The 22,051-nt window shown below is 38.5% G+C and overlaps 1 protein-coding gene across 1 annotated transcript in view; it reads right to left on the bottom strand.

Moving 5' to 3' along the window:
* Window positions 1-22,051, bottom strand: part of THEMIS (thymocyte selection associated) — a 193,052-nt gene that overhangs the window by 92,235 nt on the left and 78,766 nt on the right. Inside the window, exon 4 of the mRNA XM_004389474.2 lies at window positions 14,089-15,137. Within this exon, the coding sequence (XP_004389531.2) occupies window positions 14,089-15,137 (1,049 nt within the window). The remainder of the gene's footprint in view (window positions 1-14,088; window positions 15,138-22,051) is intronic.

The following is a 22,051-nucleotide window of genomic DNA, read 5'->3' on the forward strand; positions in this document are numbered from 1 at the left end:
AACATTAACTACAGAACTCAAACAAATAGAAAAAGAACAGCAAAAAAAGCCCACAACCACTGGAAGAAAGGAAATAATAAAGATCAGAGCAAAAATAAATGAAATAGAGAAGAGAAAAACAATAGAAAGAATCAACAAAACCAAAAGTTGGTTCTTTGAAAGAATCAACAAAATCGACAAACCACTGGCCAGACTGACAAATGAGAATGAAAACACATCGTACCAGAATCTTTGGGACACAGCAAAAGCAGTGCTCAGAGGTTAGTTTATAGCAATAAATGCTCACATCCAAAAAGAAGAAAGGTCCAAAATCCAAATATTAACCATACAACTGGAACAAGTAGAAACAGAGCAGCAAAAGAAGCCCTCGGGTGCCAGAAGAAAGAAAATAATAAAAATTAGAGCAGAATTAAATGAAATAAAGAATAGAAAAACAATTGAAAGAGTTAACAAGACCAAAAGCTGGTTCTTTGAAAAGATCTACAAAATCAATAAACCATTGGCCAAACTGACAAAAAGAAAAACAAGAGAGGAAGCAAATAACCTGTATAAGAAATGAGATGCGTGATATCACAATGGACCCAACTGAAATCAAAAGAATCATAACAGAATACTATGAGAAATTGTACTCAAACAAATTTGAAAACCTAGAGGAAATGGACAAATTTCCAGAAACTCACTACCTACCTAAACTAACACAAACACAGGTAGAACAGTTAAATAAACCTATAACAAAAGAAGATATTGAAAAGGTAATTAAAGAACTTCCAACAAAAAAAGCACTGGCCTGGATGGTTTCACTGGAGAATTCTACCAAACTTGCAGAGAAGAGTTAACACCACCACTACTAAAGGTATTTCAGAGCATAGAAAAGGACAGAATACTCCCAAACTCATTCTATGAAGCCAGCATAACCCTGCTACCAAAACCAGGTAAAGACACCACGAAAAAAGAAAATTACAGACCAATATCCCTCATGAATATTGATGCAAAAATCCTCAACAAAATTCTAGCCAAAAAAATAATTCACCATGATCTAGTGGGATTTCTACCAGGTATGCAAAGATGGTTCAACATTAGAAAAATAATCAATGTAACCCATCATATAAATAAAACAAAAGACAAGAACCACATGATCTTATGAATAGTTGCAGAAAAGGCATTTGACAAAGTCCAACACCCATTCATGATAAAAACTCTCAGCAAAATATGACTAGAAGGAAAATTCTTCAGCATAATTAGGGCATTTATATAAAGTCAATAGCCAAAATCATCCTGAGTGGAGAGCGTCTGAAAGCATTCCTCTTGAGAATGGTAACTAGACAAGGATGCCCTTTATCACCACTCTTATTTGACATTGTGCTGGAGGTCCTAGCCAAAGCAATTAGGCTAGAAAAAGAAATAAAGGGCATCCAGATAGGTAAGGATGAAGTCAAAGTATCTCTATTTCCATATGATATGATCTTATACACAGAAAACCCCAAAGAATCTTCAGAAAAACTACTGGAACTAACAGAAGATTTCAGCAAAGTATCAAGATACAAGATAAACATACAAAAATGAGTTGGATTCCTTTACACCAACAAAGATAACCACGAAGAGGAAATCACCAAACCAATACCATTTACAATAGCCCTCAAGAAGATAAAATACTGAGGAATAAATCTAACCAAAGATGTAAAAGACCTGTACAATGAAAACTACGAGATGCTACTGCAAGAAACCAAAAGAGACCTGCATAAGTGGAAAAAGATACCTTGCTCATGGATAGGAAGACTCAACATTGTGAAAATGTCAATCCCACCCAAAGCGATCTACAGATACAATGCAATCCCAATCCGAATTCCAACGACATTTTTAATGAGATGGAGAAACAAATCACCAACTTCATATGGAAAGGGAAGAGGCCCCAGATAAGTAAAGCATTAATCAAGAAGAACAACGAAGTGGAAGTCCTCACACTACCTGATTTTAGAACCTATTATACCACCACCGTAGTTAAAACAGCCTGGTACTGGTACAAAAACAGACATATAGACCAATGGAACAGAATTGAGAATCCAGACATAAATTCATCCACCTACGAGTAGCTGATATTTGACAGAGGCCCAAATTCCATTAATTGGGGAAAAGACAGTCTCTTTAACAAATGGTGCTGGCATAATTGGATATCATCTGCAAAAAACTGAAACAAGACCCATACCTCACACCATGAACAACAACTAACTCAAAATGGATTAAAGACTTAAATATAAAATCAAAAACGATAAAGGTCATGGAAGAAAAAATAGGGACAACACTAGGAGCCCTAATACATGGCATAAACAGATTACGAACCATAAGTAACAACACACAAACACCAGAAGAGAAACTAGATAACTGGGAGCTCCTAAAAATTAAACACTTATACTCATCAAAAGACTTCACCAAAAGAGTCAAAAGACAACCTAGAGACTGGGAAAAAAATTTTGGCTATGACAAATCCGATCAGCGTCTAATGTCTAAAATCTATAAGATACTGCAAAACCTCAACAACTAAAAGACAAATAACCCAATTAAAAAATGGGCAAAGGATCTCAACTTTGCCAAAGAAGACATTCAGGCAGCTAACAGACACATGAGGAAATGCTCATGATCATTAACCATTAGAGAAATGCAAATCAAAACTGCAATGACATACCATCTCACCCCAACAAGGCTAGTATTAATCAAAAAAACACCAAATAAAAATGTTGGAGAGGTTGTGGAGAGACTGGAATACTTATACACTGTTGGAGGGAATGTAAAATGGTAAAACCACTTTGGAAATCAATTTGGCACTTCCTTTAAAAGCTAGAAATAGAAGTATCATATGATCCAGCAATCCCACTCCTTGGAATGTATACTAGAGAAATAAGAGCTGTCACACGAATAGATATATGCTCACCCATATGTTCATTGCAGCACTGTTTACAATAGCAAAAAGATGGAAACAACCTAGGTGCCAATCCACGGATGAATGGATAAACAAAGTGTGATATATTCACACAGTGGAATACTGCTTAATGATAAAGAACAGTGATGAATCCATGAAACATCTTATAACCTGCAGGATTCTGGAAGGCATTATGCTGAGTGATTTAGTCAGTCACAAAAGGACAAATATTGTATAAGACCACTATTATAAGAACTCAAGAAAAGGTTTAAACACAGAAGAAAACATTCTTTGATGGTTACTAGGGTGAGGAGGGAGGGAGAGGGGCATTCACTAACTAGATAGTAGATAAGAATTACCTTAGGTGAATGGAAGGAGAGCACACACTACAGGGGAAGTCCGCACAAGTGGACTAAACCAAAAGCTAAGAAGTTTCCTGAATACAACCAAACACTTTGAGGGACAGAGTAGTAGGGCCAGGGGTCTGGGAACTATGGTTTCAGGGGACATCTAGGTCAACTGGCATAACAAAGTTTAGTAAGAAAATGTTCTCCATCCCACTTTGGTGAGTGGCATCTGGGATCTTAAAAGCTAACGAGCAGCCATCTAAGATGCATCAATTGGTCCCAACCCACATGGTGTAAAGAAGAATGAACACCATGGACACAAGCAAGGTATTAGCCCAAGGACAGAAAAAGCCACATAAACCAGAGACTTCATCAACTTGAGACCAGAAGAACTAGATGGTGACCAGCTACCACCAATGACTGCCCTGATAGGGAACACAACGGAGACTCCCCGACAGAGTGGGAGAAAAGTGGGGTGCAGAACTCAAATTCTAGTAAAAAGACCAGACTTTGTGGTTTGTTTGAGACTGGAGGGACCCCGAAAGACATGGCCCCCAGACTCTCTGTTAGCCCAGAACTGAAACCATTCCCAAAGCCAACTCTTCAGACAAAGATTAGACTGGACTGTTGGACATAAAGTGATATTTGTGAAGAGTGTGCTTCTTAGCTCAAGAAGGTACATGAGATTAAATAGACAGCTCCTGTGCAGAGGTGAGATGGGAAGACAGAGAGGGTCAGGAGCTGGCTGAATGGACACAGGAAATCCAGGGTGGAAAGGAGGAGTGTGCTGTCACAGTACAGGGAGAGCAACTAGGGTCACATAACAATGTATGTATAAATTTTTGTATGAGAAAGTAACTTGAATTGTAAAGTTTCACTTAAGGCACAACAATAAAAAAATAAAGACAGAAAGATTTTTATATAAGGAAATTTGTTACATGAATAAGAAAGTGTTGTAAAATTGAGAATTATTTCATAAACGCTATCGAGATATTTGGTGTCGCCCTTCATAATAAATACCAAGTGAATTAAATAGTATATGCAGAAATATATAGCATATAAAAATAAGAAGTAAATAGAATTGTATAGTAGTACATTCACAGGGAACTGCCAGCAATTGAAGCTGGATTCAGAAGAGGACATGGACCAAGGGATATCATTGCTGATGTCAGACGGATCCTGGCTGAAAGCAGAGAATACCAGAAAGATGTTTACCCGTGTTTTATTGACTATGCAAAGGCATTCAACTGGTGGATCATAACGAATTATGGAAACATTGTGAAGAACGGGAATTCCGCAGCACTTAATTGTGCTCATGAGGAACTGTGCTTAGACCAAGAAGCAGTCATTCGAACACAACAAGGGAATACTGCGTGGTTTAAAGTTACAAAACGTGTACGTCAGGGTTGTATCCTTTCACCATACTTACTCAATCCATATGCTGAGCAAATAATCCAAGAAACTGGACAATATGAAGAAGAACGGGGCATTATGATTAGAGGAAGACTCATTAACAACCTGTGATATGCAAATGACACAACCTTGCTTGCTGATAGTGAAGAGGACTTGAAGCACTTACTGATGAAGATCAAAGACTACAGCTTTCAGTACGGATTACAACTCAACATAAAGAAAACAAAAATCCTCATGACCGGACCAATAAGCAACATCATGATAAATCGAGAAAAGACTGAAGTTGTCAAGGATTTCATTTACTTGGATCCACAATCAACATCCATGGAAGCAGCAGTCAAGAAATCAAAAGATGCATTGCATTGGGCAAATCTGCTGCACAAGACCTCTTTAAGGTGTTAAAAAGCAAAGATGTCACTTTGAGGACTGAGGTGTGCCTGACCTAAACCATGATATTTTCAATTTCCTCATATGCATGCAAAAGCTGGACGATGAATAAGGAAGATCGAAGGAGAACTGACGTCTTTAAATATTGGTAGTGATGAAGAATATTGAATATACCATGGACTGCCAAAAGCATGAACAAGTCTGTCTTGGAAGAAATACAGCCAGAGTGCTCCTTAGAAGCAAGGATGGCAAAACTTCGTCTCTCGTACTTTGAACATGTTATCATGAGGAGCCGGTCCCTGGAGAAGGACATCATGCCTGATAAAGTAGAGGGTCAGGGAAAAAGAGGAAGACCCTCGATGAGAAGGACTGACACAGTGGCTGCAACAATGGGCTCAAACAGGAGCAGGCAGTGTTTTGTTCTGTTGTACATGGGGTCCCTATGAGTTGGAATCGACTCGATGGCACCTAACGATATAACAACAACATCTTAAATACTGGATATCTTGCAAAGTCACTAAGAGCAACTTGTTCTGTTAGAAGTATATCTAGATAACTAAATACTGGATACAGGCTTTCAAAAACATCAGGGTCATATTGAAGGCCTATTCTAGAAAAAGTGTATGAAGAAAAGTGTTCAGTGCTATAAACGGTTGGTTGAGAGTTTTTCATTAAATAATGGATTTGTATGAATCACTTCTTTATTAATTTTTAAAGTATTTATGGAGCCTCTGGCATCTTAAACTCAGTGTTCACTTTCACTGACCACTCTTTTATTTTTAAGATCGATATTTTTCTTAAGTTTTCTACTTTTCAAAATTTGAAAAAAAATACTGATTTTTGGAAGCCTATCATTATGAATTCCATCATAGCCATCTTATACTCATTTTCTATCTTAACATTTACCCAAGAAATTTTGTTTGGGAAGCAAATCATAAATATTTTCATTGATGTAGGTCTGACATCAATGAAAACACCACCAAAAGATTAAAAGTAATGGTTGGCTTGCAAGGAACTGGGGAGTTGTAGCAAAACTCATTTGCTCAAATATATAGCTTATGTCTTATCAATTTATTTCTAGGTGAGGTTTTATTCTAAAATAAATTCAGAACTGATAAATATAGCAATTTAAAAATTCAGACAAATCAGCTCAGAAAACTGCAAAGCCAGCTGGAACTTATCTTCTCTGCTTTTCTCCAGCTACTCTGCCGATTTTTTTTTAATTTTAAAAACAAGAATAAAAGTAGTGAGCTTAAAGAACAGAACTTAAATATCTAGTGAGCCCACGTTGATGTCAATGATGATGAGCACTAAAATCCCTATATGGAATATATAAGACTTGGTCAATTCAAATTTCCTGACTTCATACATACTCTGCCTTGAATATTCCAAATTACTGATACTTCTGTTATTGCTGGTTATTCCAAAACAGGGATTTCTAGGTCATGAACATCTAAGAAAATGAAAACTATTTTAATATTCTTAAAAGCCAGAAATCTAATGTCAACTGATTTACTCCAACTTGCATTCAATGATTTTGCCAATCCACTGGGAAAAATAAATAATTTTTTGAAAATTGACATTTTTATGCAGATAAAAAGTAAGTTCCACACACATATGTACATATATGCATAGGGTCACACACTAACATTGAAAACATACTAATCACATATTTAGTGGTATCTTAGGTGGTGATTCTATGGTGGAGAGGGGATGATAATATTAACTAATGTTTTCTATCACTCCCTGGATTGGAACTATCCCAATTATTTGGAAGTTCAAGGAGGGCCAAAGTTTTGGTTCTTTCAGGTATTTTCAAGTCGGAGTGTACTTTCATCATCTCAAAATGAAAATCATGTTCTTCAGAGATAAACTCTCCAGAGAAAATTAATATTTTATCATTAGTTTGATACCTTGTTCATTTTTTTTTTGTTGAAATTCCCTTAAAATCAGGCAATGTTTCCTAATGTCACTTTAACTAATTCTTTTTCTTTTTAAATTCTTTTAAACCAGTCTTCAGTTATCTAGCTACAAGTGTCAACATAAGACTTTCCATGCCTAGAGCAAAACTTGAAAAGTTCAAATTACTCTCTCACTTCCAGAAGCACAGGAAGGACTTATAAATACTGTGCCCATCCTGTTGGGCACAGATCTCTGCTCTCAAGGTTTCAGAAGGAATTCTAGTTTGGCTAGTTTTCAACTCAGCATTTCCCTTATTCATTTTGCCCTCCCTCCCAGCCTTCTCACTTTTTTCTATTATAGTTGGCTGTTCACAGGCTCACACCATTCACTGGACGGCAAACCTCAGGCAATTCAGAAACCGTGATTTATTAATCTGTATGTGTCGTGCTCTAAGACTAGCTCAGATATCAGCTAAAAATACGCTAGAAATGTGTCTCAGTTAAAATCAGTGAATTTTTTTTAAAATTTGTGCTTTAGGTAAAAGTTTAGAGCTCAAGTTAATTTTGCACACAAAAATTTATACAAATATTGTTACGTGACATTAGTTGCAATCCCTACAATGTGACAGCACACTCCTCCTTTCCACCCATGGTTACTTGTGTCCACTCAATCAGTTCCTGTCCCTTCCTGCCTTTCTATCCTGCCTCCTGACAGGAGTCGCCCATTTGGTCTTGTGTATCTGCTTCAGCTGAGATGCACATTCCTCACGAGTATTATTTTATGTTTTATAGTCCAGTCTAATCTTTGTCTGAAGAGTGGGCCTCTGGAATGGCTTCATTTCTGGGTTAAAATGGGTGAACTTTTGAAAGAAAGTTCATGTCTCCTTTATTTTTTTCTGTTTACCCAGATTCAATAACCGCATTTTAAAATATGTACATGTTCCACCTTCATTGCCTATTATTTTGGAAATAGCAACAAGTTTTCCCTATTCACAGGGAAAACCTACCTACAGCTTCTATGTTAGACCAAGAGGAGAAACCAGAAATAGATACATGTCTTCAGTCTTCAGAAGAGCAGAATCAGATAACAAATTCAAACACTCTTAATATGTTTACACAGCTTCCAATTATCAAAAACAAATCCCATCATTTGTACCCAAACCCTGTAGATGGCTAACAAGTGGATATAATACTAGTCTCTAAAGATCTAGATATAGCCTAGGAGTGTGGGCTTCTTTAACGCTTCAGCCACTCTGTCACACCAGATCAGAAGTGACTTCTTAGCAGCAGTGACAGCTGTTGAAGTGTTCTCCCTGCACCTCTCAGGACCTACTGCTTTCCTTCTGCCTTTTTCAGGCCTCACTCTAATTCTGGTACAGGATTTTTTTTTTTTTTTTAACTCATTTCGCAGTACCTTGCCATCACTGCCTCTGTTGCTCTTTGTTTTAATGCCTCCTTTGGGTGTTCTTGTCTGACAGAAATCTAGAAATTCTGGCAGCAAAGCGGACACTTGAGCATTAAATGGCCGAACAGAGTTAGTGAAATGCAAGCTTTCTAGTCCCAGCTGTAGTCTCTGAAGAAGTAGAATATCTCATCTTTCAACCAAAGGTTTGTTTTTCTATCTGGTTATAGGTGTTTTCATCAGAATGCAGAAGTTACATATCTCCTATGTGGCACTCAGGAGTCATAGCCATATATATCCACGACAGGCAAAAACCCAGTGAGTATGTGTTCTTTCAAACTATCTGAAACTACTTCTGAACTAGAAACTAGTCTTTGAAGAAGGAGAGTCTGTCCCACAACATTTTATTTAGAACACAATTTTAGGCCCAGCTTCATTTTTAAAATCCCTTTATAATATTATTTTCATGTGATTAAGAATACAAATGCAAAAATCTTAAAGATACAACTTCTACATTGTATCTTAAACCTAAAAAGAATTTTGAGGGGTCATTTGGTATGTCGCCACCGCTTTGTTAATATCTTATACATTTTGTAAATACTTGGTTATCGATCACATTTAAAAAAACAACAACAAAATCCTTCAGTGTAAAACATCATAGATCTTGAGGTAGCTGCCATCTTTGTTTGTATCCATTCCCCCACCCGCACCCACCCCTGCCCATACCTAAATTACATTTCTCAAGTTTCTACTGCAATCCATTTTTTAATTGAGGTTTTGCTATAGTGAGAGAACACTTAGCAATCTTGGAAAACAATTCTACATATCCGAAGGGTTCCTATAGCCTTTCCTCATATATTCTTAATTTCCAAATTTCTTAGATTAACTTGTAAGGCTCATAGCTGACAACGGATATCTGCTATAGCTGAGTTTGGCTAATATTAAGTGTATTGTAGATTCCTTCTCTTAGACTGCCCATACATCTGTCCTGTAATTTAACAATGCAAGAAATGATCTAGTAAAGTTAATGACCCATTGCAAAGGCAAAAGTAAACTCATATAATGAAGCATCTTATACTCTTCTCTAAGCAGGTAATAAGGCATTTTAATGAGCTAAGTGTGTTTGAATATTTAATCTCAGAATACCCCTTAAAAATTGTTCTCTGAATTTAAAGAAATATTCCACGCACAATCCAAAATCTTAGAGGCTTGCTTTCAGTGGCTGCTCCCTATCAGTAAAGTATTGAAAATGTTCTTTCCAGTCACTTCAAAAGCGTTCAGATAGAAGAGCTTTAATGTTAATATCAAAGACAATATAAAGGAAATATTTAAAAGGATGACACTGTGACAATCATTAAAAAAAAAGTTTATTGCAAGACTTTTCTTGAGCAGGTTACGTAGAAACAGAGAAAGCTTCAGCTGATAGTCCCAAAACGATACACTAAGCAGATTCCTACCTTTACAATAAACAAAAAAAAAAAAAAGTTGAAAATAAGAAGGTCTAACACAGGTAAATTATAGCACTCTCTGACATTTTAAAGTGATTTCAGAGAAAATATACTGCTTTTCTCACTACAGTAGAATTGATGGAACTAATTAAAAAAAAAAAGAATCATAGATCTCTCTCAACTGATAAACTCTCAATCAAAGCAGGTATCCCCTGACCTATGGTTCCCTCACTCACCTGTGGTTTCCTGGTGTCTTAGGCTGGGTTCTCTAGAGAAGCAACACCAGTAAAGTGTATAAATATATATACAGAGAGAGATTTATATCAAAGAAATAGCTCATGCAATTGTAGAGGCTGGAGCATCCCAAATCTGTGGATTAGGGTAGAGGCTTCTCCTGATTCACGTAGCCACAGGGGCTGGTGAACCCAAGATCGGCAGGTCGGAAAGCAAGACTCTGCTCACAGGCTGTGAAGATCCACGAATCCCAGGACTGGCAGGTAAGCTGATAGCTCAAGTCCCAAGAACTGGAGACCAGACGAACAGGAGGTAGCCTCGAGATCCAGAGCAAGCAAAAAGCCAGAACATCTGCTTATATTCGGATGCAGGTCACACCCCCAAGGAAATTCCCTTGCAACTGACTGGCCACTCACAGCAGATTCAATCATGGAGTGATCACATATAAACACGGAGAATCATGGCCCAGCCAAGTTGACACACAATCTTAACCATCACACCTGGCTTCCACTGTAAACTTTTTGGGGACAAGAAATCTATTCCAACATGTTACACCAAAATTGTTCTCCCTTTGACTTTCAGCTAGTGACCTGGTTCTTCTTTCTGTTGTATTGGAACATAAGTCTGCACTCTTTTCCACATAGCAGCTCTTTAAATGTACAAAATAACTAGTATCACCTAAATCTTTCAAATTTAGACTATCACTAAGGTCCCTCAACCATTCCTCAAATGAAAATGGCTCATGATCTCTTAACAAACATCTTTTAACATCTTAATATCTGAACATCTCTTAACAAACTTCAGTTAGTTGGTATTTTTCTTTAGAGATGAGACTCAGAACTGATCACAATAATCAAGGTGGGATCTGACCATTGAACAAGCTATTAGGAATTATTAACTTGATTTGGAATCATATGTCTATGAATTTAGTCAAAGATTGTATTAGCTTTATATTCGAAGCCTACAGAAAACATGGTTGTTTTGTGAGTTTATCCTTTAATAAAACACTGGAACCATTTTCATATGATCTTCTGTCAAAGGGTATTTTTTAATTTTAATCTACTTTTCCCTATTATTAACTTCTTAGTGGTTTATGATTTTTTATTTCTTTTTTCCTGATTATACTGCATGTCTATTCTTTTGTCTCCCTAAACCTTCACATACTGCAGTTCAGTATCTCTATTATCGAGGCAAAAGGTCTAACTCCCTTCCACACCAATCATATCTCTAGTTAGGGCTGCCAGTGAGTTGATTGAGCCAGCAGATGGGCACGTGATCTAACTAAGATCTTTCCGTTTTTAAAATTGGAACCAAAGAGATTCCATTCTTCTCTAGTGATGAAACTAAGAGATGTGAAATACAGGAACTATCAGTGGTGGGACCACTCATGTAAACAAAAGTAGCCTGGAAAATATAATTAATGTGTAATGAAAAGTAGAAACCATGTTCAGGATTCCAGGTCCAGTTGTCCCTGAAACTTAACTATATCCTTAGGTTCTCTATGGGTACCTGAATTAATAAATTTCATTAAAAACAAAGCAGCAACAACAAAAAACACTTCATCATAGGCAACTAAATGAGTTCAAACATATTGATTTTGCTATCTAAAGTTTTTACTTATCCCTCCCAACTTTATGCCCTGTATTAGTTGTCTATTGTTGCTGTATCAAATTACTTCAAACTTGATGACTTAAATAATAAAAATTTATTATTTTACATTTCTGTAGGTCCAAATTTTGATGTGGACCTTAATCTCTGAAGTTAAGGTGTGGGCAGGATTACGGTGGAGGCTCTAGGAAAGAATTTATTTCTTTGCCTTTTCCAGGATCTACAGTCCATCTTCATTCCTTGGCTTATGGCTTCCTTCCTCCATCCTCAAAGCCAGTAACAGTGCATCTCTCTGACCATTCTTTCATAGTCACATCTCCCTCTGACCCTGACCTCAACTGGAAAAGGTTCTCTTAAGCAGTTGTCTTAGTCATCTAGTGCTGCTATAACAGAAATACCACAAGTGGATGGCTTTAACAAAGAGAAATTTATTCTCTTACAGTCTAGTAGGTTACAAGTCCAAATTCAGGGTGTCAGCTCCAGGGGAATGCTTTCTCTGTTGACTCTGGAGGAAGGTCCATGTCATCAGTCTTCCCTTGGTCTGGGAGCTTCTCTGTGCAGGAACCTCAGGTCCAAACAACACGCTCTGCTCCCAGCACTGCTTTCTTGGTGGTATGAGGTTCCCAACTCTCTGCTTGCTTCCCTTTCCTTTTACCTCTTGTAAGATAAAAGGTGGTTCAGGCCACACCCTAGGGAAACTCCCTTTACATTGGATCAGCGATACGACCTTAGTAAGGGTGTTATACAATCCCACCCTAATCCTCCTTAACATAAAGTTACAGTCACAGAATGGAGGACAATTACACAATACTGGGAATCATGGCCCAGCCAAATCAATACACACATTTTGTGGGGGGACATAATTCAATCCACGACAGGAGTCATGTGATTAAATTGGACTACCTCCATAATCCAGAGATTCCTGGGTGGCACAAATGGTTTGTAGTCGACTACTAAACCAAAGGCTGTGAGATTACAGCCATTGAAAACCCTAGTGAGCACAGTTCTACTCTGAAACACGTAAGGTCGCCGTGAGTTGGAACCTATTCATCGGCAATAGTTTTGTTTGTTTGATTTTAATCTGCATAACCCAGGACAATCTCCCCATCTTCAAGTCCTTGAAATCTTAATTACATCAGTAAAAATCCTTTTACCATAAAAGGTAACATACTCACAGATTCCAGGGATTTGGCATGGGCATCTTTGGTGGCCTCATGCCTAGCCCATGCGGTAATTCTCACTAAAAATGACAATTTCGTCTCTTATATCATCCAACTCAGTGATAAAAATATGTTGAACAGGAGAAGCCAAAGACACCCTCCACATTCATACAGCCTACTTATGAACATTATTTGGAAACAGTTATTTGATTAGAAACGGCTCCTCAAAACGGTTTTTCTGCAAAAGAAAATTCTAGTGCTTTTACCTTTTTCTGAAGACGAGTTTGGTGCTCATAACTGAATTTCTCCAGAATAAAATAAGAATGAAATTTTTGAAATGTAGGATTAAAAGTATTTCCATATCTACATACTTGAAGCCCGAGGCTGCTATAATTCCTGAATATATAAACACAGCATCTCTTTGTTTTACTAATTGCTTTGTTTCCCCAAGCTGCTAGCACAACATCTGCCAGGCCAGAATGCACTCCTTACACAGACCAAAGAGCCACCGATGAACAAATGACCTACACATCATGGCATAAGGACAGGATCTTTCCAGGCAGCCAGCAGGCAGTTTTCAAATGACAAAGATCTCCAGTAGAAATGAAGCTGAATGCCCCCAAATCTTTAGAGTGGTAATGGAGTTGTTGATACTGTAATGATCTCATACTGTCTGCAATTTTATTGATTTTGTTTTTCAATAGAACTGTTAAAGATAACAATTCCCAGATAGACAGAATGTGGGCAGATGCTCACATTCTCGCACACAATTCTGCCAAGATATTTTTACATCTTTCTGCTCATAAAACAAAATGAAGACGTGTTATAGATGCATGCCACTGGAAACTCCCAGAAGAAGGGAGTTTATTATATGTTCATTTCCTGGATGAAGTATTAAAACAATTCTACCTAGAAAAAATGAACAGCACTTCCAAAATGAAATAGATTTGCTTCTAAGGCACCTTATAAAATATTCTTAATTACCAAAACCCATTGAAACGGCAACTTGGGTCATCATATCCAATGTCATTCCTGCTATTTCTAGTTCAATACACACTTCATGGCACATCTACTCGTTAAGCATTAAAACACAGAATGCTGCAACAGCTTATGCTCTGTTGATGTTCATTCATCTACTGTGCATCAGAAAGGCTCATTTCAAATATGGTGTGAAAGAAAGAAAAGTAAGCAAAAAAACCAACTCAGAAAAGACTCAAAATAAATTGCCTCAGGAAACACACTCTAGAGGAAAGACCACAAAACCTTAGTCTTACCTTGGGAGATTTAGGCAGATCCATTGTCCTCTTTTCTGTTTGGGTGAGCAGAGTTGACTTTGTTTCCACCGCTGAGGGATGTTTAGGAGGGCGGGGTGGGGGATGCAAGAAAGAGCTTTCATATCTTCGCATCATGTAATATTGTTCTTCGGTGATCTCTTCTACCAGAGTCCTGACTAGAAACGATTCTGTGTCCCTAAACAAATTACTAACTAACTGAACGGTCATAGTCCAGCGGCCGATAGGAATTTCCCAGCACTCCCTGGGATTGGCAAAGTCACTTATGAGTAGATAAGAGTCTGTGATATCTTCCTCCAACCGCAGTCCTGGTGTAGCAGCCAAAATGTCCTCTTCAATAGAAAGATCTCTCACAGACACCTTCACGTTGAAGGGCAAGCGGAACTGTGTACAGAGCTCGGAAACCTGGTACTGTTTCTTATCATGAATCACTTCTACAAAACCTCCTTCCATGTACAAAGGCAGCAGTGCTGCCTCATAGGACTTTTTGAGGATTTTTTCACAGGCCAGAACATTCACCACTTTTTTTGTTCCCTGACAGAGGACTTCAGTAGTCTGTGAGTGATGCACTAGGAACTGGTCCCCGACTGATACGGATGACAGCTCGTCATAAGGGGGATGAAAGGCTTTGGTGGCTACCACATGGAGAGGCTCTTTTTCACTCTTAGCTATCTCTAGGTCATAGGCAGTTGGGAACTCCCGAGGTCGCCGCTTAAATTTGCCTTTATAGCTGGTGGGGATCAAGAAATGTCTTTTAGGAAAATTGCTTCTAATTTCCGAAGCTAAGATCCTCGATGCCTGGTACTTTTTGTGGATCACAATGGTTTTTCCAGGTTGTAAAACATTTCTGGGCAGCTGCTTTCCTTGAGGTCCTTCTATGACTTCGGCCACTATGGGGAACTCTTTACTGGTCATTTCAAAAAGATCTTCTGAAGATAACAGCTGAAGAAACCAGTTAGCATCATAACAATCAGTAATGTCTTTGACTTCAACATCTAAACTGGGGAGGATGCGGACTATATCCTTTCGGACTGCAAAAAAAAAAAAAAAAAAAAAGACTGGCATTTTGTGCATTGAAATGTTTGCTGTGAGACAGTAGTAGAATCTTTCCTGGTGCCACAGGTAAGTTTCATTTAAAAAAAAAAAAAAAAGATGATGAGAATATAACATTTCCTACATGTAACTTGCCTTTTATTAAATTTTAAGATGCACTAGATTATATATAAAACCAATATGCATACAACCACTGCTCAGTTTAAGGTATACATTAACCAGCACCTTGGAGACCTATGAATGTCGCCAAAATTGCATCCTCCTCGCTGCAGCCTAAGAGTAACCACTCACCTAAATTTTGTGTTAATCATTCCCTTGTTTTCCTTTATAGTTTTATCACACATAACGTGCATGACTATACAGTGTGTGTGTATACATAGATATACAAATATTAAACAAATATACTTACAGAAATATATATGCATATATATATTTATATATATTGCCAGAAGGTTTATAATACCTTTTCAAGTCATGTTCTTGTGGTCCAGATTTTATATGCAAAATTACCTTAGAAGAAAGTTCTGATACTTCACATTAGACCCTTCCTGCATAAGGTCCAAAACATAAATTCTTTAGGAACACATGTATCCTGTATGGTAGAACAACATTGCAAAATCAAGGGATATAAAATTCTTAGATTACTATATGGAAGTGGATACCAAAATGCAATCTTTTTCTAACATGAAAGTTCTTTTTATCTGCTGATACTGCATTAACACCTGGATCGAAAAGGAGTGGCACATCATAGATCATGGTCAAAGGAACCCTTCTGGAGCCCTAGGTGCATTGGCGGGGCGCTTACCAGTGTATCTTTGCCTAATGTGTCACTGAGGACTAATGAGTCTATATTTTTTCAAGCATCCAGTCTCGCAAAAGTCTTTCTTTGAGACCACAAAGACATTTAAAATATTGTCCTGAAATCATTTATCTGCTTTCCATGTACTACCCCATATAGCATCATTATAAATGGTCTTGCATTAAAAATAAAGTTGTGTGTTAACATTAATTTAGGATTTTATAATGGTTTCTATTTTCTTGAAAATTTCCTAACACAATATTTTATAGTATTCTCATTATTCTCCATTGTTTCCCATAATCTTCAACTGCCCTGTGTCAGTATTCTTTCCTCCTTGCATGCGTTTGAAAATGAACAATTTGGAAGATTTAAAAGACAAAGTGTTCTTCTACAAAACATTATGTATATTATTAATTTCTATATTATTAACTAATTATGCAGCATCTGAAAACAATTTTTTCACAAATAGCATGCCCATGCAAATAATGAGCACACATTGGAAATGACAAAATTATGTAAAACAAAGTTCTGGCAGAGCTTACCCACGCACACACTGTGCACGTCTTGTTACATTTCCAGAAGTGAATTTCGGCCTCATTTACCCTCATTCAATAGTCTGAAAATGTTACTTTTGTATTTGTATAATGAAGGTATAAGCCATGGTCAAGAAGTCATGGATTGAGTTTGGTGGTACTCTAGTAATCAGAAAATAAACGACTGAAACTGCATTTGCTCCAGGGCAGTTGGAGGCCTCAGAGTGGTGGAGTTCCTTGTAAGGGATCTGTGCCCAGGTATGTTGAGCTGAAGAGAAGCCTACTGTTGGACAGATAGCTGTGCTTAGGGCTGCCACAGCCCAAGCATTGTCCAGCGGTGCCAGCCCCACATGAGGCCAGAGGCAGGACGGTGCCGGTGCTAGCGTGGACACGCACTGCCCTGGCACTGCGGGGCCCCTGGGCAACCAGTCCAACCGGTCTTGTCTGAGCAAGCGACGCATGACCACTCTGCGCCCTTGGCTGTCACGCCCTCCCTGCAGAGTGTGTGTGTGGAGGGGTGGATTCAAATGACTCCAGAGTGCATGGCAGAATGCGTGCAACTGCATCACACCAGCCTTGTCCGCCAGAGTGGTCTCTCCAGGTCAGGTGCGTAAACCCTCACACCTCCTGGACTGGGGCTGGCTGCCTTGGCTGGGGCTGTTTCCGGGAAGGAAAAAATGATTTCTTCCTGCACTGGAGAAAGCAGTTTGCAGAGCAGGGAAGGAACCCTTCCCGGAGAGGGGCTGCTTTAGAAACTTGAGGTTAGGCTGGTGAGGGTCTGCTCCTGGGAACCAAACCTCTGTGTCAATAGGTACCAAGGCTAAGATGTAACATTAAATCCATTAGACAGAAAAAACAAAAAAAAATTGAAATTGAAGTCAGCAACATGTAAAAAAATATCGATACAGCACACTTCTGAAAATAAGACTTGGGGGGATAGTGGTGGAATTTGAAAACATATAACACCTGCGTTATTTGCATATACTTATGGTATAACTCTATAATTAGTGTTATATTCCTTGTACGTGCTGTGTAACATAGTTCTTGAAGATACAGCATGAAGAGGTATTATTTTATTTTCTTGAATGTAAAAAAGAAAAAATCAACATCTGCCTATAGTCAGAAGTCTGTAAAATTTGTAAAGATTCACTTTTGGTAGACTAGGTGCTATCAAGGAATTTCTGGGAGCTCTGAATTGATCCATCAGAACATCAGGCCGCAGCGCAAGTGAGATTCCAATCTGTTTGGGCACAGTGGGTCCAGTGGTTCAGAAGCAGTCTTCGTGCTGTAGGAAGACTTTTTGCTGTAAGAGAAAACTTCCAGGCCAACCTATCTAACCTCTGCTCAATTTTTGGTATCTGTTATGGATTGAATTGTGTCCTCTCAAAGTATCTGTCAACTTGGCTAGTCCATAATTCCCAATATTGTTTGATTGTCTACCGTTTTGTTATCTGATGTGATTTTTCTATGTGTTGTAAATTCTGCCTCTATGATGTTAATGAGATGGGATTAGCAGCAGTTCTGTTGATGAGGCAGGACTAAATCTACAAGATTAGGTTGTGTTTTAAGCCAATCTCTTTTGAGACACAAAAGAGAGAAATGAGCAAAGACAAGGGGTCCTCATACCACCAAGAAAGCAGCGCCAAGAGCAGCATGCGTCCTTTGGAACCAGGGTCCCTGCACCTGAGAAGCTCCTAGACCAGGGGAAGATTGATGACAATAAGGACCTTCCTCCACAGCTGACAGAGAAAGCCATCCCTTGGAGCTGACCCCCTGAATTTGGACTTCTAGCCTACTGGACTGTGAGAGAATAAATCTGTTTGTTAAAGCCATCCACTTGTGGTATTTCTGTTATACCAGCATGAGATAACAAAGACAGTATCCAAATCCTGATCTATCTTCAATACTTTCATATCTAAATACGCTAAAAACATGCTACCCTATCTCATCTTACTTGACATACTAGCAGCGTTTGACAGAGTAGATTTGGGTCCCTCTCTTTGACAAATTTTCTTCGCTTATTTTCCTCTTATCTTACTTCTCATGCTTGTCAGTTTCTTTGCTGGTTTCTTCTCTCTGTGCACAACCCCCCACCCCCACCCCCAATGCACACACACCTGCTAGTGTGTCCTGGTTCTTTTCATTTCTCTATCTGCATTCATTCCACAGTAATATCACACAGTCTCATGTCCTTAAATACTATTTATATGCTGATGACTACCCAAAGTATATCTCTAGCCAAATCATTCTCCTGAACTCCGGATGCCTACTGAAGACCTATTTTACCAGAGTCTAACTAACATGGGTTTTAGCCTAAACAACATTGGGGAAGGGAAAGACCTCACTTGAGCTCCCTCTAACTTTCAGTGTGGAAGGAGGGACATACAGAACTCCAGACCCCTCTCTCCTTCCTGTGTCATCTAAGGGGCCGGGGTGGTGGGGAAGAGGCAGAAGCTGAGAAGCACTTGTGAAAGTCAAAGCCCAAGGGCACAGCCCTACTAAAAGACTGAGACCTAATGATTGGATTACTGAATTCTTCCACTCCCCCTACACCTTACCACCACATCAACAGGGCTCCTGTATAATAAAAGAGGATTTCAATAGAAAGAACTCCAAGACTTGGGCCCTATTTAAGGAGTCTCTAGGGAAACACAAAGACAACACAGAGACAAAAACAAGGATACTAAAGGAAATAGTAGCTGTTTAGCTACAGCAAACAGTAAACACAGCCTAATTTATCTCAGATAAACATAAAATCTAATAGTACAGACCTATTTACCTCAGTTCTTTTACTTGATACATCATATCTAGCTTAAAAAAAAATTATGAGGCATGCTAAAAGCCAAAAACAGCCTGAAAGGACAAAGCAAGCACCAGAACCAGACTTAGATAGGCCAGGAATTTTGAAATCAGACTAAGAAATAAAACTAACTACAATTTATAGGTTAAAGGCTACAATGGAAAAAGTGAACAGCATGTGATAATAGATGGATAATTTAAGCAGAGAGATGGAAACTCTAAGAAAGAAGCAAAAGAAATTTCTAGAAATCAACAACTCTGTAACATAAATGAAAAATGCCTTTGATGGACTTATCAGTAGACTAGACATGGCTAAGGGTAGAATCAGTGACAATCAGGCATATTGAAGCTATGTCAACATAAACTTCCCAAACTGAGAGAAAAGAAAAAAACAAACAAAACAAAATATCCTAGAACTGTGGGACAGTTACAAAAGGTATAACATACACATATTGAGAGAAAAAGAAAGAGAAAGGAACAGAAGAAATATTTTAAGTAATAATGGCTAAGAATTTTCCAAAATTAATGACAGACACCAAACCACACATCCAGGAATCTCAGAGAACACCAACTGGGATAAATACCAAAAAATCTACACAATGGTAAATCATATTTAAACCACAGAAAATTAAAGACAAAGAGAAAATCTTGAAACAAGTCAGAAGATAATATACAATATCCATAGAGGAAAAAGGATAAGAATTACATTGGAACTCTTTTCAGAAACCATGCAAGAAAGAAGGTGGTGGAGGAAAATATTTAGAGTGTTGAAAGAAAAGAACTATTAACCTAGAATTATCTATCCAGCAAAATTATTCTTCGGCAGTAAAGGGGAAATAAAGACTTTCTCAGACAAACAAAAGTTTAGGGAATTTGTAAACCTGCATTACAATAAATGCTAGAAGAAGTTCCTCAAAGAGAAAAAAAATGATATAACTCAGAAACTTGGATCTACATAAAGAAAAAGAAAGTATGCTAGGGAAGGAATAAATAAAGGTAAAACAAAATCTTTATTTTTCTTATTTTTAATTGATTTAACAGATAACAGTGTCAAATACAATGAAAGCAACAATATAATGGATCATTTTAGTTTATGGACAAATGAAATAAACAACAATAATGTTATAAGGGATCAGTGGGAAGAATTAGGAATACTCTGTTATAAAGTACCTGCACTAACCATGAAGTAGGAGTGTTATTTGAAAGTAGAATTACATTAGTTGTGTCTTAGGCTGGGTTCTCTAGAGAAACAAAACCAGTAAAGTGTATAAATATATATATAGAGAGAGAGATTATATCAAAGAAACAGCTCACGTGATTGTAGAGCCGGGAACGTCCCAAGTCCATGGATCAGGGTAGAGGCCTCTCCCAAGTCACACAGCTGCAGAAGCTGGCAAGCCCAAGATCGGCAGGTTGGAGAGCAGGGCTCCCGCTCACAGGCTGTGCAGATCGACAAATCCCAGGTTCGACAGATAAGCTGACAGCTCAAGTCCCAAGAGTGGGAGATGAGATGACAGGAAGCAGCCGCAGGATCCAGAGAGAGCAAAAAGCCAGAACGTCCGCTTATATACAGATGTGGGCCACAGCCCCAAGGAAACTCCCTTTCATCTGATTGGCTACTCACAGTATATTCAATCATGGGAGTGATTCCATTAAAACACGGAGAATCATGGCCCAGCCAAGCTGACACACAATCTTAACCATCACAGTCCACCCCTTGTCAAATTGGCACATGCACACATCTCCTTAAACCATACATAATCTCTGAATAAAGACAATGAGAAAGTCATACTTGCTCCTCACATGATACAACTAACACCCATACAATCGAAAATGCACTAGCCCTATTTACAGCTTATATTTTATAAGTGAAGGAAACAAAAATATTTGATGCACACCTACAAAGTACAAATACTCATAACAATTACAGTCCCCGTTTCTGCAACTGGTCACATGGCCGTAAGTGGTATTTAGAACTACCTTCTTCCACCACCCATTCTGTATTTCCTTTGCCCTCAGCAAGCACCTCGGCTGGTTGTGGTTCTTTGCCTGGTGGGGTGAACCAAATCTTCATTCCTGAAGGGTCTGTGTCATTAGCAGTCAAGTCAGAATTAGGTTGCAGTAGTTTCCCATTGACTTTAATCACAGAGCATGGTAGTACTAAGAGATGCCCCAAGGAATCTCCTGCATTCCAGATGTATTCCTCTTTACCTCCATTATGTAATATCAATCTGATTTCCTCTTGGTAATCAGGATCAATCACACCAGTCAGTATGGTAACTCCCTTCTTTGCCTGTTGAGCCAGAGGCATAAGGAGCCCAAAGCGGCCAGGTGGCATTCTTAACTTCCAATTCAATGGAATCAGCGATGTGTCTCCAGGTGGGAGCATTCCTCCCTTTGGAACTAAGACCTCTAGGCCTACAGAGCATAAGGTCGAGGGGACAGGAAGCAAAAATCTTGCAAGTGGGTCACTAGGGGTAATAGTGAGTGGTGCCACTCCCATTTCCACCCCTTGATTCCTGGACTGTGAATCCTGACTATGGGAGAAACAGCACCATATATTGGACACTGGTTTAAAGCATATACAGCCTCCTGGAGAACACTGCCCCAACCCTGCAAGGTATTACCACCTAGCTGGCGCCTTAATTGTGTCTTTAGAAGGTCATTCCATCGTTCTACCAAGCCAGCTGCTTCAGGATGATAGGGAACATGGTAAGACCAGTGAATTCCATGAGCATGGGCCCACTGCCGCACTTCATTT

Source organism: Trichechus manatus, unplaced genomic scaffold, assembly GCF_000243295.1.
Source record: "Trichechus manatus latirostris isolate Lorelei unplaced genomic scaffold, TriManLat1.0 scaffold00248, whole genome shotgun sequence".
Lineage (NCBI taxonomy): Eukaryota > Metazoa > Chordata > Mammalia > Sirenia > Trichechidae > Trichechus > Trichechus manatus.